The 16,011-nt window shown below is 47.3% G+C and overlaps 1 protein-coding gene and 1 pseudogene across 1 annotated transcript; both read left to right on the top strand.

Annotated features, from left to right (window-relative positions):
• Positions 1-963, top strand: LOC107106913 (olfactory receptor 11G2-like). The gene has a single exon (XM_015407128.1). It carries the CDS (start codon positions 1-3, stop codon positions 961-963), a length of 963 nt encoding a protein of 320 aa, XP_015262614.1.
• Positions 964-4,441: 3,478 nt separating this feature from the next.
• LOC107106912 lies at positions 4,442-5,417 on the top strand (annotated as a pseudogene).
• Positions 5,418-16,011: the final 10,594 nt, after the last annotated feature.

The raw sequence follows: 16,011 nt of genomic DNA, 5'->3' as shown, positions 1-16,011 counted from the left end.
ATGGAGCTAGTAAATGGAACCACGGTTCAGGAGTTCATTCTGCTAGGCTTCAGCGTGGGACAACAGGGGCGAATGCTGCTTTTTGCCTTGTTCACAGCTATCTATGCCCTCACATTGGCTGAAAACTTCATTATCATCATGACGGTCATTCAAGACTCTCACCTGGCCCGCCTTCCCATGTACATCCTGCTGGGCAACTTCTCCTGCCTGGAGATCTGTTATGTCACTGCTACTGTGCCGAGAATGCTTTTTGACCTGCCTTTCACACACGGGGTCATCTCCTTCCATGCCTGCTTCATCCAGTTTTATGTCTTCTTCTCACTCGGCTGTACTGAATTGTTGCTCCTCTCAGCCATGGCCTTGGATCGGTATTTGGCCATCTGCCGCCCTCTGCAATACTCCAAGATTATGTCCCAAGATTCTTGCTATGCTCTGTCCCAAGATTCTTGCTATGTTCTAGTGGCTGTTTGTTGGATCTTTGGTATTCTGACACATGTTGTACCAGGGGTTTTGATCTCCAGGCTGTCTTTTTGTGGTCCCAACACTATTGACCACTTCCTTTGTGACCCGGGCCCCATCCTAGCCTTGGCTTGCCCTCCTGTAGGGTATGTTGCCACCCTTCTCCATGTCATTGTCTCCTCTGTGCTGCTGGCCACCTTCCTCTTCATTGTTGTGTCCTATGGATTTGTAGGTGTCACCTTGGTGAAAGCCTCTAGTCCAAGTAGCCGCGGCAAGGGCTTCTCCACAGTCTCTTCCCACCTAGCAGTGGTGACCCTTTTCTATGGCTCTGTTGCAGCTATGTATGCCGGTCCCGATGGGGAGAGTCATGCCACAGTCACTAAAGTGGTGACTCTTTTCTACTCATCGGTTACCCCTCTGCTTAACCCCCTGATCTACTGTCTCAGGAATGATCAGGTAAAGGAAGCAATGGCCAGGCTCTTGAAAAAGAAGAGGATCATATAGGAAAATCAAAGGAAATAATACATGACTCTATAAATAAGACATGATTCTACGGCAATCAGTTACCAAACATTCTACAAGTGATGGTCCTTTCTACTAGTGCATTCTTAAAGACTGGTTTTTCATTTATGTTTCTGTTCTGTATGAAGACTACTTCAGATCTGAACATTATATATTCTTTATACTGCTGTTGTTATTCTTCCTGTTTTGATCCCTATTAAATCGTGGACAAATGCGCAGAAATGTGTTCCTATACAGATGTGTATTCCTGAGTAGCTGGGCAAATGTTAGTGGAGAGGGGCAGTGGCTCAGTGGTACAGCATCTGCTTGGCATGCACAAGGTCCCAGGTTCAGTTCCCAGCATCTCCAGTTAAAAGGACCAGGCACTGGGTGATGTGACAGACCTCTACCTGAGACCCTGGAGTGCTGCTGCCAGTCTGAGTAGACAGTAACACAGGGAATTCAGTGCTGCAGGAGGTGGTGGCTTCTACAAGCATGGACAGCTTCAAGAGGGGATTGGATAAACATATGGAGCACAGATCCCTCAGTAGCTTTTAGGCACAAGGAATAGATGGGACACTATGTCTGGAGCAGTGATGCTCTGTATTCTTGGTGCTTCAGGGGCAACAGTGGGATTGCTTCTAGAGTTCTGGTCCCACTGTTGCACCAAATTCTATGCTTTCTCCCATACACGGATTTGAACCAGGCGAACCCCATGGAGGCCTGTGGGGCTTCCCGGATCACAAACATCAAAGTGTCGATATAAAGGTCCCATGCAGTTGGCCATTCACATGCTAACTTCCTCAGCATTGATTTTATGATTTGGTTCAAACATTCCACCAGTCCATCCATTTGAGGATGGTGTATGGTGATGAAGATCTGGCAGATCTGTAAAACTTAACAAAGTCCCTCTATCCATTAGAGTGTCCTGCAGTAAGCTCACATGGGCAGAGAAATGCATTAGGGCCTTAGCCACCCCTGCACTTTTCATGTTCCAAAGGGTAAAGGCCTCAAGGTAATGGGTGGCATAGTCCATCAGCATGAATAGACGTTGGGAGTCCCAAGGTGTGCAGGGGAGGGGGCCTACAAAGTCCATAGTGACTTGACCAAAAGAAGTGTGGATGATGGGTAAAGGGGGAGAGAGGGGACTGGCCCACCTCACAGGTCTTACAGAAGTCCTGGACATCTTTGGCCACCACCGGTCAAAAGAATTGGGTTAGTACCATAATTCCCTCTAAGCTGTGCTAGGGGGTGCTGGTGTAAAAAAATTTAGCTGCCGGCTCAGGGAATTTAATGTTCTGATCATATTAATGCATTTTCCCTCAATTGGAAACAATGCTGCAAATGTGGTGCCTCTACCTCAAAAGAAACACACCCCCAGAGCTCCAGATAGTCCTGGATCAATTCTCCATTGTAGCCTACTAGGAATAAGGCCTGTTGTGAAAATAAATACAATGAGCTCTAGAAAGAGGCTGTGGGCGGGTGCACTCAGCATCAATTTGCTGTGGCAACCTCAGCAGTGTATAATGACACAGACTCCACCATTTTCTCCAGAGGAACTGATCTTTGCTACCTCACCTGGACATTGGCAGCTATGGTTCCCCAGGAAGAAAATGGCTGGTTTGGAGAGGGGAGACTATGGCATTGTACCTATCTGAGGTCTCACCCCTCATCAAACCCCACCCTCTCCAGGCTCCACCCCTCAAATATCCAGGAATTTCCCAACCTGGAGGTGGCAACCCTATCTCCTTCCCAGCCAACAACCAACCTACCTTTATCTGTCCCTCTGATTTCAGCTTTCCATCTCCTCCCCCTCCCTCCTAGAGAGCAGTTGTAATTTTGAGTGGTCTCCAGCCCCCACCTGGAGACTGGAAACAATGGTTAAATTACCCAGGAAGAAATGGCTGGTTTGGAGGCTGGACCCTGCTCTGAAGCACTGTTATTTATATGGCAAGGGGAAAAGCCAAGAATTAAATTGAAAGCCTTGAAGGATGTGAAAGATAATGCTGGATCTGGAGTACCTGACTGTAAAAATTACTATAGGGCACCAAGTTTGGTTTAGTTGAGAGAATGGATTTTACTTGAAGATCATAGGCTGCTGGCTTTAGAAGGACACGACTTAAAACATTCCATCCATCTGACCTGAAGACTCACAAACAGTACTGTGAGGTGGGAGGAGGCTTTGTAAATTGTTAGTTCTCTGATAGGGCAACTGGTCTCTGAGGAGACCATCTTGTTTAGATGAAAAGCAGAGCAGCCTTCCACAAATAAGGTCCCAAGGGCCATTAATTTCCTGGAGGAAAGCTTCTACAAAGCTTTCAAAACCATTGTTCGGCCTTCATGTGGGAACTCATAAGAAATCTTCACATGCATCCAACAGTGCTGTCTACCCAACAGTGCACTCTACACAAATGAGATTGAAGCCTGGGGTTTGACACAAGGAATAATACATCACCCTTCATATGCTGGTACTGTGACTTCCTCATGCCCTTGACTGTGGGAGCAGCTGTCTGTGCATTACAGAGGTACAGGAACGTGGATTATTACCAAAGCAGAAGGGGGTGGCTTTGGTGGTCTGAGAGGGTGATGATTGCCCATTGGCTAGTATGCAAGAAAGTTCTGAAAAAAATTGATTTCTGCTTCCCGAGAAGAGAAGATACTGCTGGTTTCTCATTACCAAACTTGCAGTCTAAAAGACCATAGAAGGCATTTGATGGTCCACTGGGGAACCAATCAATAGTTTCCTGTGATCCACCAATTGCTGTGATTTCTGAAAACTACTGTGGCTTAGAGGGGATTCGTGCTGGTCCAGCAAAGCATGTTTTTAAGAAAGAGGACATAGTAAGGATCACTTAGTATGGCATGGTTCTGTCAGAACTGTCCTCAGGTCCTTAGTAGGTATTCTTGTATTGTGAACTAGGAACATGTTGGAATGGAAAGGTTTTACTTGAAAGAATCGCATATGCAAAATTGAAATCCCCATAACCAGTCTAATTCACATCATTTAATGATAGAACACCCACTGCCAGAGAAGGAACACCCGCTGCCAGTTTTAAAAGGGAATTATATAGATTCATGGAGGATAAATCTATCAGTGACTGAGGGAAACCTCCACGTTCAGAGGCACTAAGTCTCTGAATCCCAGAGCTGGAAGGCAACATCAGGAGAAAGCCTCGGCCTCTATGCCCTGTTTTTGGCCCTCCAGAGGAACTGGTTGTCCACTGTGTGAGGCAGGATGCTGGGCTAGAGGGACCATATGTCTGATCCAGCAAGACTCTTCTTAGGTTCTTAGGTTCAATGTGGAAAACTACAGACGTTTTGGCTTTCCTGTTATGCAGATTGGTCTTTGCCTATAAATGGTTCTTTTAACAGCAGCCATCCTTTCCCCCAGCAGCACTTGCATGCCGTATGCTAAACCCAAACTATACTATTCCCAGCACGTGCTTCATCTATGCCAAACGTCAGAAGGAGCACCTTAGCAATGGACAGTGAGCGATTAGCCTCCTCGCAGACTGATGGTGCATTCCACATGGAGCTAGTCAACAGGATTGTGGTCCAGGAATTCATTCTGCTGGGCTTCAGCGTGGGACAACAGGGACAAATGCTGCTTTTCGCCTTGTTCACAGCTATCTACACCCTCACTTTGGCTGAGAACTTCATTATCATCATGATAGTCATTCAAGACTCTCATCTGTCCCGCCTTCCCATGTACATCCTGCTGGGGAACTTCTCCTTCTTGGAGATGTGCTATCTCACTGCCACTGTGCCGAGAATGCTTTTTGACCTGTCTTTCACACACGGGGTCATCTCCTTCCATGCCTGCTTCATCCAGTTATATGTCTTCTTCTCACTCGGCTGCACCGAATGTTACTTCCTCTCAGCCATGGCCTTGGATTGGTATTTGGCCATCTGCCACCATCTACATTATGTCCCCAAACTCTTGATATGCTCTAGTGGCTGCTTGTTGGATTATTGGTTTTGTGGTGTATGTTGTACCAGTGGTTTTGATCTCCAGGCTGTCCTTTTGTGGTCCCAACATTATTGACCACTTCCTTTGTGACCCTGGCCCCATTCTAGCCTTGGCTTGCTCTCCTATAGGGTATCTTGCCCCCCTCTTCAAGTTCATTGTCTCCTCTGGGGTGCGGGCCACCTTCGTCTTCATTGTTGTGTCCTATGGATTTGTAGGTGTCACCTTGGTGAAAGCCTCTAGCCACAGTAGCCGTGGCAAGGGCTTCTCCACGGTCTCTTCACACCTAGCAGTGGTGACCCTTTTCTTTGGCTCTGTGGCAGCTATGTATGCCGTACCCAATGGGGAGAGCCATGCCACGGTCACCAAAGTGGTGACTCTTTTCTACTCATCTGTTACCCCTCTGTTTAATCCTCTGATCTACTGTCTCAAGAATGATCAGGTAAAGGAAGCAATGACCAGGCTCTTGAAAAAGAACAGGATCATATAGGACAATCAAAGGAAATAATACACGAATCTCTATATTTTTGTTGTTCAGGGCAATCAATCAGCAAAGGTTGTGTGAGAGATGGTCCTTTTTACCAGTGTATTCTCAAAGACTGATTTTTCATTTATGTTTCCTGATCTGTATAAAGACTGCTATAGATCTCGTCATTATAAAGATATTGTTTATACTGCTGTTGTGATTGTTCCTGTTACGATTCCTATTAAATGCTGGGCAAATGCACAGAAACGTGGTCCTATACAGATGTGCATAACTGAGTACCTGAGCGAAAGTTAGTGGAGAGGTGCTGTGGCTCAGTTCCTGACTTCAGTGCTCTCTGGGGCACATGTGGGGAAAGACGGTCCCTCAAGTAGGCAGGTCCCTGACCATATAGGGCTTTAAAGATCACAACCAGCACCTTGAAGCGGATCCAGTATGCTATTGGCAGCCAGTGCAGTGCCTTCAGCACAGGCTGGATGTGGTCCCGTATAGAGAGACCAATCAACAGCTTGACTGCCACATTTTGCACTAGCTGCAGCTTCCAGATCTGAGACAAGGGCAGCCCCATGTAGAGAACATTGCAGTAGTCTAATCTCAAGGTGACCAAAGCATGTATCACTGTACTCAGGCACAGGACCTCTGTCTTCATTGGATTCGATTTCAGCCGGCTCAGTCTAAGCCAGCCCGCCATGTCACAAAGCGCCTGCTCCAGGTCATCTGGGGTAGAGTCAGACTGGCCGCTCAACAGCAGATATAGCTGGGTGCCATTGGCATATTGATGGCACCCAAGCCTATGGCTCTGGGCAATCTGGGCAAGGGGGCGCATGTAGATGTTAAACAACATCGGGGACAGTACCACCCCTTGAGGAACCCCGCAAGCCAGTGAGTACCTCTGGGATGTCTGTTCCCCTAACACCACCCTCTGTCCCCAACCTTGGAGAAAGGAGACAAGCCATTGCGAGGCAAGCCCCTGGATCCCAGTGTCGGCAAGGTGGTGGATCAGTAGCTGATGTTCGATGGTGTCAAATGCCGCCAACAGATCTAACAGCAACAGCAACGATCCAGACGCCCCTGGAGGTCATCTGTGAGTGCAACCAGTGCTGTCTCAGTCCCATAACCTGGCCAGAAGCCGGACTGAAATGGGTCTAGCATGGAAGTGATATCCATAAAGCTCTGCAACTGAATCGCCACCACTCTCTCAAGTAATTTGCCCAAATAGGGCAAATTGGAGACCGGCCAAGAGTTGGCCAATTCAGTTGGGTCCAAAGATGGGTTTTTTTTCAAGAGAGGGCAGACCATCACTTCCTTGAGTGCCCCCGGGAACAGTCCCTCGGCAAAGGACTTGTTGATAATAACCCTGAGGGCACCTCATAACCCCTCATGGCCAGCTTTTATAAGCCATGAAGGGCACGGATCAAGGATGCACATGGTTGGGCATACCGTTGAGAGCAATCTGTCGACTTCCTCAAGACTGAGTGGACTGAAAAAATCCAGAATAAAACCAGAAGACGTGCATGGAGCCTCGAGTTCGCTCACTGTCTAAAGTGTGGCAGGGAGATACTGGCAGAAGCGTCACGGCAGAGCAGCAGGACTTTATCTGCAAAATAGCTCGCAAAAGCCTCGCAGCTGATATCCAATTCCCTAACATTTGGTCTGCCCTGCAGCAGCTCTGTTAATGACCGAATGGTTCTAAATAATTGTGCTGGGCATGAGCTAGCAGACGCAACCATGGTCGCATAGAATTGTCTCTTTGCGGCTTTGATTGCTACCTCATAGGATCTCATAAATGTCCTATACGGTGCTCTTGTTGCTTCTTCGCGGGTGCGCCGCCACCGTCTCTCTAACCGTCTAAGCCCTCGCTTCATCAGCCGGAGCTTTGAGCGAGGGTGCAGAGGGCATCGGGGAACAATCTTGTTGATGGCTGGCAAGAGCCAACTGTGCCAGTCCTCAACAAGCTCATCAAATGAGTCACCAGGGGGCATAGGATCCCGTAGAGACATCTGGAGCCGCTGAGGGTCCATTTGGCTCCAAACAGGGTTGGGGTGACACATTCACCGGGGCCTTCAGGGCAAGGTGGTCCAACCATGGCACTGCCAAGGCAGTGATCCAGTCCACAGTAACCCCTGCTGCGAAGATCAGGTCGAGCGTATGCCCGGCCCGATGAGTGGGGGCCTTTACAAGTTGGGTGAGTCCTAGCACCACCATGGACAACACCAGGTCCATCACTGGTACTGAGGCCGCATCGTTGCGGCATGGACATTGAAGTCCTACAAGCATGGACGGCTTCAAAAGGGAATTAGATAAGCATATGGAGCAGAGGTCCATCAGTGGCTATTAGCCACAAGGTATAGATAAGGACTCTGGGGCAAGTGATGCTCTGTCTTCTTGGTGCTTGGGGGGGTCAACAGTAAGAGAGCTTCTGATGTCCTGGCCCCACTGGTGGACCTCCTGATGGCACTGGTATTTCTGGCCACTGTGTGATACAGAGTGTTGGGCTGGATGGGCCTTTGGCCTGATCCAACATTGGCGTCTCTTATGTTTTTATGAAGTCACCCAAGACTATCAGCCTAGGGTACTCCAATGCCCAGCCCAACACTGCCTCAACCAGAGATGGCAGGCTGTTGGTTGGTGCATTAGGCAGACAGTACACCAGCCAAATAGCCAAACTCTCCCTGGCTTCCCACATCAGGCCTGAGCACTCAATATCCTCAAGCTTCAACGGTGGGAGCACCCTGAAGGAGTAAGCCTCCTGGATAAATAAAGCCACTCCTCCCTCCCACCCCACTGTCCGTGATTGGTGAAGGACCGAGAACCCGACAGAGTGGCAGAGATGGTAGAGTGGATTACATTGGTACCCACTCAGCGGCATTGGAACGGCTTGGAGGGCTGTGAGATAGCAATTACCGGTGCTGGTGCATGTTGGATTGATTTGCAGGAGGTGGCACAAGGATTGAGGTCACCCGTATAGTGGTCAGCGGCTCCAGATGATTGTCAGTTGGCGCCCCGGCTATGGTCATGCATCTTGGTGGCAACGGTCTCCACCCGGGGTCAGGCTTTCAGTGCTGCACCTGTTCTAAAGTACAGTGGGAGTTACCGGATTGGTCTTTTGTCGAGCTGATCTGCAAAGTGGCCTGGGTGACCGGAGGGTCATGGTTGGCGGGAGGGTAGTTAAACCCAGGCTAACCCCCTCTGTGGCAAGAGAAGCATGGGTTGAAGGGATGCTGAATTGGCAAGCATCCTGAGATATAAACGATGGGGGGTCCTCATACTGGGTGCCTATAGGCTTGGCAGTCAGGGTGACTCAGTTGAGGGCCTCTTCGGGGTGGGGGGAGCATATGACAAGCCTTAAGGCTTTGCAGCCATGGGCTGGAATGTGCCCTTCCTTCCCCTCTACGCACTGGCGTGTGATCCATGACTAGTAAGGTCTGGAAGTTCTGAGCCAAGGTGGGTTTGCCCTGCCAGGAGGCTTGCATGGCAAGCCTAATGCAACCTGTGCTTTAATGCATTGGTGCAGATCAGCTTATGTATAAATAAAACTTCCAGTTTAACCCATAACTTGTGTTGTGTTTCATTCAAGGGGTGGGCGGGCAACAGGACTGATGGCCAAACATACCTGGGTCTGGACTGATGTGGTTCTTACCACTCCAACAGGAGGATCAGCTAACGAATCCCAAGTTTTCCAACACCAAAGTACAGAAGTCCTAGTTCCCTGTTCAGTTCCTGGCAGGAAGGTATGTTTGAGGAAGACTCTTTACCCATTCCTTCAACAGGGCCTGTTACCTTCTCCTTCTCATTATCTCTCCTATCTGCAATGGTAAAACGGTTCAGGAAGAGACAGAAGGCAGATAGATATGTGGAGCGTTATTATATAACACAAAAGTCATTGATCGTGTGGGATCAACTAAAATGATGCTTTGCTGGGTGACATAAGAGGGAGAAAGGCTTCCTGCCCCAGTCTAAATTTCCACTCAATCAGAGGCACCACCGGGGGAAGCCGCTGAACTAAGACCAGCCCCATGGCGCCAGGAGGAAGAACGCCGGAAAATATCAACAGCTGAAGCCCGCCGGAATAAAAAGCCGAACAATAACAAGAGCCCGCTCTGCTGCCTGGGTGCTGGTAGGCAATCACTTCCCCTGTTAATGTGGCTCTAGATAGGCACTATAAATAATATGTAAACTGCTCAGAGACCCTTCGGGGTTCAAGCAGTATATAAGCCAAAAGTTAAATAAATAAATAAATAAATCTTATGGCATTGTGTGTAGCAGGGCTATTTTTGGGCAGGAACGCACAGGAACAGAGTTCCGGCTGGCTTCCAAGTTGACCACGCCCAGCAGGAACTCATTAGCATAATAGGCCACACCCAACAGCAGAAACTCATTAGGATTGGCTACTTTAGGGGTGTGTGGCCTGCTACAAAAAAGCCCTGGGTTTGGACTACAAACAAGGTAAACAGAATAAAAAGCAAAAGGTGGGTGTGGCCGGATGAACACACGTCTGGTAACATGGGGGTGTGGCCTAATACACCAATGAGCTGTGCTGTCAGAGGTGTGGCCTATTATGCTAATGAGTTCCTGCTGTTGGGTGTGCCCTATTATGCTAATGAGTTCCTGCTGGGCTTTTTCTACAAAAAAAGCCCTGGTGTGTAGTATAGCCAGGAGATCCGAAGATTGTCTGGCAGCCTTAGGCTCCAACTCTTTTAGCATTATGCACTGCTAGGTGGCAAGCTAGGCTTATTTGGCGGCTGAGAGAGCTCTGAGAGCTGTGACTGACCCAAGGTCACCCAGCTGGCATTATGTGGAGGAGGCAACTGAGAGGGAAGTGAAAGAAGGGAAAGGGTAAGAGAATGGTGAGGAGTCGAAGAGGCAAGTAGCAGCCCTAATAACCCAGACTAGCTCCGATCCCATTTTAGACCAACACTTCCACAACTACACCATTCAAATACTGGATACTCAGTATAAATCTCCAAGTCAATCTCATAAGTAAGAAATAATATCCAGAAACAAGTCATAGGGTTGCCAGCTTTGGTTTGGGAAACTCCTGTTGATTTGGAACTGGAGCCTGGGGAAGGCAGGGTTTGGAGAGGGGAGGGACTTTAGTGCAATGTCCTACAGTCCATCCTTGAAGGCGGCCATTTTCTCCAGGGAAACTGACCTCTGTAGTCTGGGGATTGGTTGTAATTGTGGAAGACCTCCAGGCCCCGCCTGGAGGATGGCAACCATGAGTGGTCAAGTTCAGTGAAACTAGGAATGAAAAACGGAATCCTGCCCAACTAATTCCGACAGCAGAAGTCAAATAATTTCAGCCGGGCAACTTGAAGGCCTCATTACATGGCGGGGGGAAAATAAACATCATGTAAATTATTGCTTTTCCCAAATGAGGCAATTAGTTTCTGAAGAGATCTTGTTTTGACATTAAAAAAGGAGGGGGACACACACATTGTAAATAAGGTCCTAGGAGTCGTTCCTTTCCAGAAAAAAAGCTCCGGTTAATCTTTTAAAAACGGAATCGTACTCCACAGAGAACATACAACTAGCCTTCCCATCATCAGCCTACAGGGAAATTGCTTCTATCTTCACCACCAACACCAACTTGAGTCCCAGCTAAATGCCTGAGCATTACCAAGGTACATAGAAACAAAAAGAGACTGAGAAGTCCTTCTCAGGTCCCTGCCACATGGCAGGGAAAACACTGGCCAAAGTGCGGCTTTTAAAAGCCACACCAAAAAAGAGACGCCTCGGCAGGATCCCACGATCCCCTGAGCCGCGGCGCCATTGCTCCCCGGCACAATCAGATGCTGGGGAGGAAGAGACAATTGGGAGGGGACGCGCCGGCGATCCCACGGCCGGCAGTGATGCGGCCTTTCGGAAAGAACCACCTAGGTAGGTGGTTCTTTTTTGCAGCGGGGTTTGGCCGGGAGGGGCGGATTGGGAACGGGCTGGGAACGGGTGCAGCACGATTCCCAGATGTTGCTGTGGGATCGCGTCCATTTGCTGCGGCCCCGATCCGTCCCTCTCTCGGCCCAAAACCTCTCGTGTGAACAGGGCCGCAGAAGACTAGTTTTGATACAGTGCTGTCTAAAAAGGCTCGTCCGAATGATCTGGGTTGGGGTGTTTCCTACCAAACCATAAAAACTATTGTTTCAGAAAGACAGCCATACAGTGCTATTTCTAGTTATATAACTAGCCATTCTAAGCGAAGGGTGGGCAGAAGGGAGAATACAGTGTGCACATCCACAAATTCCTGCTGGACAATTAGATCAGCACAAATCATTGCAGTATAAGAGGGCTTTACTGTGACCCAGTAATGCATGTATTCAAGTTACAACAACAAAGGTACAGCACACGGTAAAAAGTGACACAGAACTAGCAAAACAACTGTGTGCTATATTTCCCACAATGTATTCATAACGGAGACTTCATTTAAAGTGTATCTATTATATGAAGTCAATAGGCCCACACAATCCATCATAGGAAAATACAGAGGCCAAAGAGTACATATACAGAATTATATATAGAAAGTCCAACACTTTTCCCAGGTAATTTTTCAGTGTTTCAGACCTCTGGTCCTTCCTCAGGAACAAAGAACCACTGCTGAGAATCCTTTTTCAGTTCCTTACAAGGTAATGCTTTCTATTGTTTCAGTGTTGGGCAAGGTCTCCCTAGCTCTAAACAGCACCCTTATAGGTTACTACAGTGTTACAGGACCAAAACATTAGGCTGAGAGCGTGTGACTGACCCAAGGTCCTCCAGCAAGCTACCATGGCGAGAGTGGGCTTCCAAACATGGGTTCTCAGACCCAAGTGTGACTACTCTCAATCTGCTCCACCATGCTGGCTCTCAGTATTACGGGAGCATCCTTGGTAGCTATTTCCTAATAAGGGATTTGGCCGCAGGGAATCCCTATGCAAACACAAAACAATGACTGGGAGGATTATAGACCAAGATGATACATTATAGATCAAGATGGGTAGCCGTGTTAGTCTGTCTGTAGCAATAGAAAAGAGTAATAGTCCAGCACCTGCTTACAGACTCACAACATTTGGAGCTGCGTTGGCTCAAGTAGTTAAGACGCTGAACTGCAGGCTGTGGAAGGTCGGTAGTTCAGCAGTTCGAGACCCGGGTGCCGCATGATGGAGTGAGCTCCCATCTCTAGTTCCAGCTCCTGCCAACCTAGCAGTTCGAAAGCAAGACATTGCAAGTAGATAAATAGGGACCACTTCGGTGGGAAGGTAACAGCGTTCCGTGCGCCTTGGTGTTTAGTCATGCCGGCCACATGACCACAGAAACGTCTTCGGAGCTCTGGCTCTTCGGCTTGGAAACGGAGATGAGCACCACAACCCTAGAGTCAGATTCGACTGGCTTTCGAGCAAGGGAACCTTTACCTTTACCTAAGAGCTTTCGTGAGTCACTGTTATCTTTTCTACTGGGAGGATTATGGTCATTTATTACTGCATAATGAAGTGGGTTTCACATGGTCGCTCCTCATATGCTCTATTCTAATTCAGATCTCTGATTCTGTATGTGAGTAAGGTTTCATCAAGTACACATTTAGCTGCTTTCGGTGGGTACTTCATGTCCCTCTTGAAGTTACCGTACTTTCCCCCCACCATAGAGAACAATGGAGGGGATAAGAGCAACCTGTTTGGGGGCCTGTAGAATTGGACCCCCTGGTCCAATGTTCTTCTATCTTGGTTGGTATCTTGGGGAGAGGCTCCAGCAGCTACCCTGCGAGTTTGGAGCCTCTCCCTCAAACCCTCTTCCCTCCAGCCCCCAGAATATACCCTATGTTTTCACCATTGACTTCAATGGCCCATAGGATATAATGGGGCCGAATTGCCGCTGAAATTCGGCGGCAAGCCGATTCAGATCAGAGAATCTGAATCGGCCTGCAGCAGCCCAAAAAGTGTCCGAATGGGCCATTTTCGGGGGTGCATTCAGTTCGGACAAACCGAATGCACATCCCTAATGCTACTAGGAGCATACTGCACAAATCTGTGGTGCTGAGCTTCCAAGTTGGGAAGCAAGGTGTCTCCTTCCTCCCAGACTTCATTTGGATGGATCAGCAGTTTGGCTGTGACCAGAAATGGGATCTCTTACTGGGGCAGAGGAGGCTGAGGTAGGACCCAAAGCGGGATGGAATGCAATACGATAAGCTAACAGCTAGAGAGACCCACAGAGGAGGAAGTCTTGTAAAATGAGTCTGACAATTAAACAAAGATTTTTTTTGGTTAAAAACTTTTATTTTTGAATATAACCACGTTCAACATTTTTTCCTGGTTAAAAACTTTTATTTTTGGATATAACCACATGTTCAACATTTCCTCAGTTAACCAATACCCATATTCCCACTCCTCCCTTCCCCTCAAATTGGCTTCCCGCAATGCTTCTCCCTTCGTCCCTCCAGTACATTCAAGATAACATTCAATTTACCTCAATATTGTTCTAAACATAGTAAATTTTGTTTTACATCCCAGTTTTTCTCTAAATAATCTTTAAAGTCATTCCATTCTTCAAAAAATTCTTGGTCTTCTTTGTTGTTCAGTTTTCTCGTAATTTTGTCCATCTCTGCCATAAACAGTATTTTACGTATCCATTTTTCTATTTCTGGTGTTCTCTCTTGCTTCCAACATTGTGCATACACCATTCTTGCCGTCATTATCAGGTACCAAAGCATAGTCTTTTTTGTTACATTTACTTCTTCCATTTTAAGTCCTAAGAGTAGAATTTCTGGTTCTTTTTTAAAGGTAATTAAACAAAGATTTTGATCAGCTAGATTTCTCCACTCTGACGCGTCAAACACTGGATTTTGCCCAAGCCCTTGAGCTTATGAACATGACCAAAATATTGCATTTATTAGAGAATGTTAATAACCATTCCAGAATCCCTTCCCATGCACACTCAGGCACACATGACGGAGGGCATTATTTGGCAGTCCCTCCAAGTTTGTTGTTGTGCCTGCTGAATTATAGGTAGGATTGCCAGATTCCCCTAGCCACCGGTGGGTGGGGTTCTAGGGTTGCCAGCTCCAGGTTGGGAAACTCCCAGAAATTTGGGAATGGAGCCTGGGGAGGACAGGGACCTCAGTGGGGTACAAGGCCATAGAGTCCACCCTCCAAAGCATCCATTTTCTCCAGGGGAACTGATCTCAGTAGTCTGGAGATGAGCTGTAATTCTGGGGGATCCCCAGGCCCCACCTGGAGGCTGGCATCTCTCATAAGTGAGGAATTACTCCTCAAGCTTTCTTCTGTCAAATATGCTTCCTTAAAACTAGACTGAAGTGTTAGTGTTTGAGGGGGAAAGCAGCAGCTGTGAGTTCTTGAGACCACGTATGAGAGGAATACTCAGTTTTCGGTGTGGGTCTCCCTCTAGCTGGGCATGTGTCTAAACTCACCAGCTGAACTCCTGAGGGAAAATGACTTCTGTAAGCACACCGGACCAGCAGTCACTCTCCTAAGATAACACTTCCTGTTTGGAGTGGCCCTGGAAGCAAAGGGACTAAAGTTCTGAGTGAGGTAAAGAAGTCAAATATTGATACCATTATTTGAGGGCTGCTGTGGCGTAGTTCGTACAGTACTGTACGAGGATTTGGGACACCCAGGTTTGAATCCCCGCTGTTCCGTGGAAGCTTGCCAGGTAACCTTGGGTGAGACAGACAATCTCAGCCTAACCTACCTCACAGTATTGTTGAGAAGAAAAAATGGAGAGGAGAATGATGTAAGCTACTCTGGGTTCCCATCGGGGAGAGTTGCAGGGTATAAATTAAGTAAGTAAAATAAATATTTATCTGTTGTTCTGTCTATTTAGATCAGATAAAGTATGCCAAGAGAGAAATTGCAACCTAAACCATCTTAAACTGAGCAAGGAGAAAAAATTCTTCTGGTAAAAATGGAAAATGCATATGCATGGGGTTTTGGGTGAGGTAGATTCCATAGCTCGCATTTGACTTTTATCTTTTTTAAAAAAATCTTTTACAGTGAATTGGTTCTGCATTATTTAAATTGGCATCATGTCGGCACCTAGCAGCAAGGAAGAAAAACAGAAACAGTGAACAAGTGAACAAGTGAGGGCAGAATCCTGGCTATATTCAAAGTGCTTTTGTCACAGCTAAGTTCTACACTTCGTGGTTTAGTAGCATCTGTGTTTAGAGTGGTTTACAGAATAAAAACAAGACCAGACTTATTATTATTTTGTTGCCAAGAGCTCTTGAAATTCTGATTGAACTGAAAAAGAGTTCATTGTTAAGGTCTCGTGATGTATGGATTCAGAACTGAGACCGTTGTGTGAAAAAGAAAGTTCGAAACGAACGGTAGCTCTGGGGAAGTTCGTCCTTCATTGACCATCTGTTGGCATCCTGTTTGTGAAAAGATTAAAACATCATGAAGTGATCAGACATCGCATCACAGCATTTTTTCATTATATGCACTATTGCAGTATTTCTTTCATGTTTTGATATTGTCATACTGCTACCCCTTGTATTTTGCAGTCATCCTTGCTTTAGGCAGGAAAAGGTGCGGGGCTACATGGGATGTCAAAACACAATGTGATGGGAGACCTGCTGAAGGGTCCCCTTTAACATTTTAGGACAAGCAGATCGGAAGCC

This window comes from Gekko japonicus, unplaced genomic scaffold, assembly GCF_001447785.1.
Source record: "Gekko japonicus isolate JY-2015 unplaced genomic scaffold, Gekko_japonicus_V1.1 scaffold3481, whole genome shotgun sequence".
Classification (NCBI taxonomy): Eukaryota; Metazoa; Chordata; class Lepidosauria; order Squamata; family Gekkonidae; genus Gekko; species Gekko japonicus.
This window is presented reverse-complemented; position numbering and strand designations above follow the sequence as displayed.

Bases quoted from the DNA above. Each gene is read 5' to 3' on its own strand.
- LOC107106913 (XM_015407128.1), top strand. From the start codon at position 1: ATGGAGCTAGTAAATGGAACCACGGTTCAGGAGTTCATTCTGCTAGGC.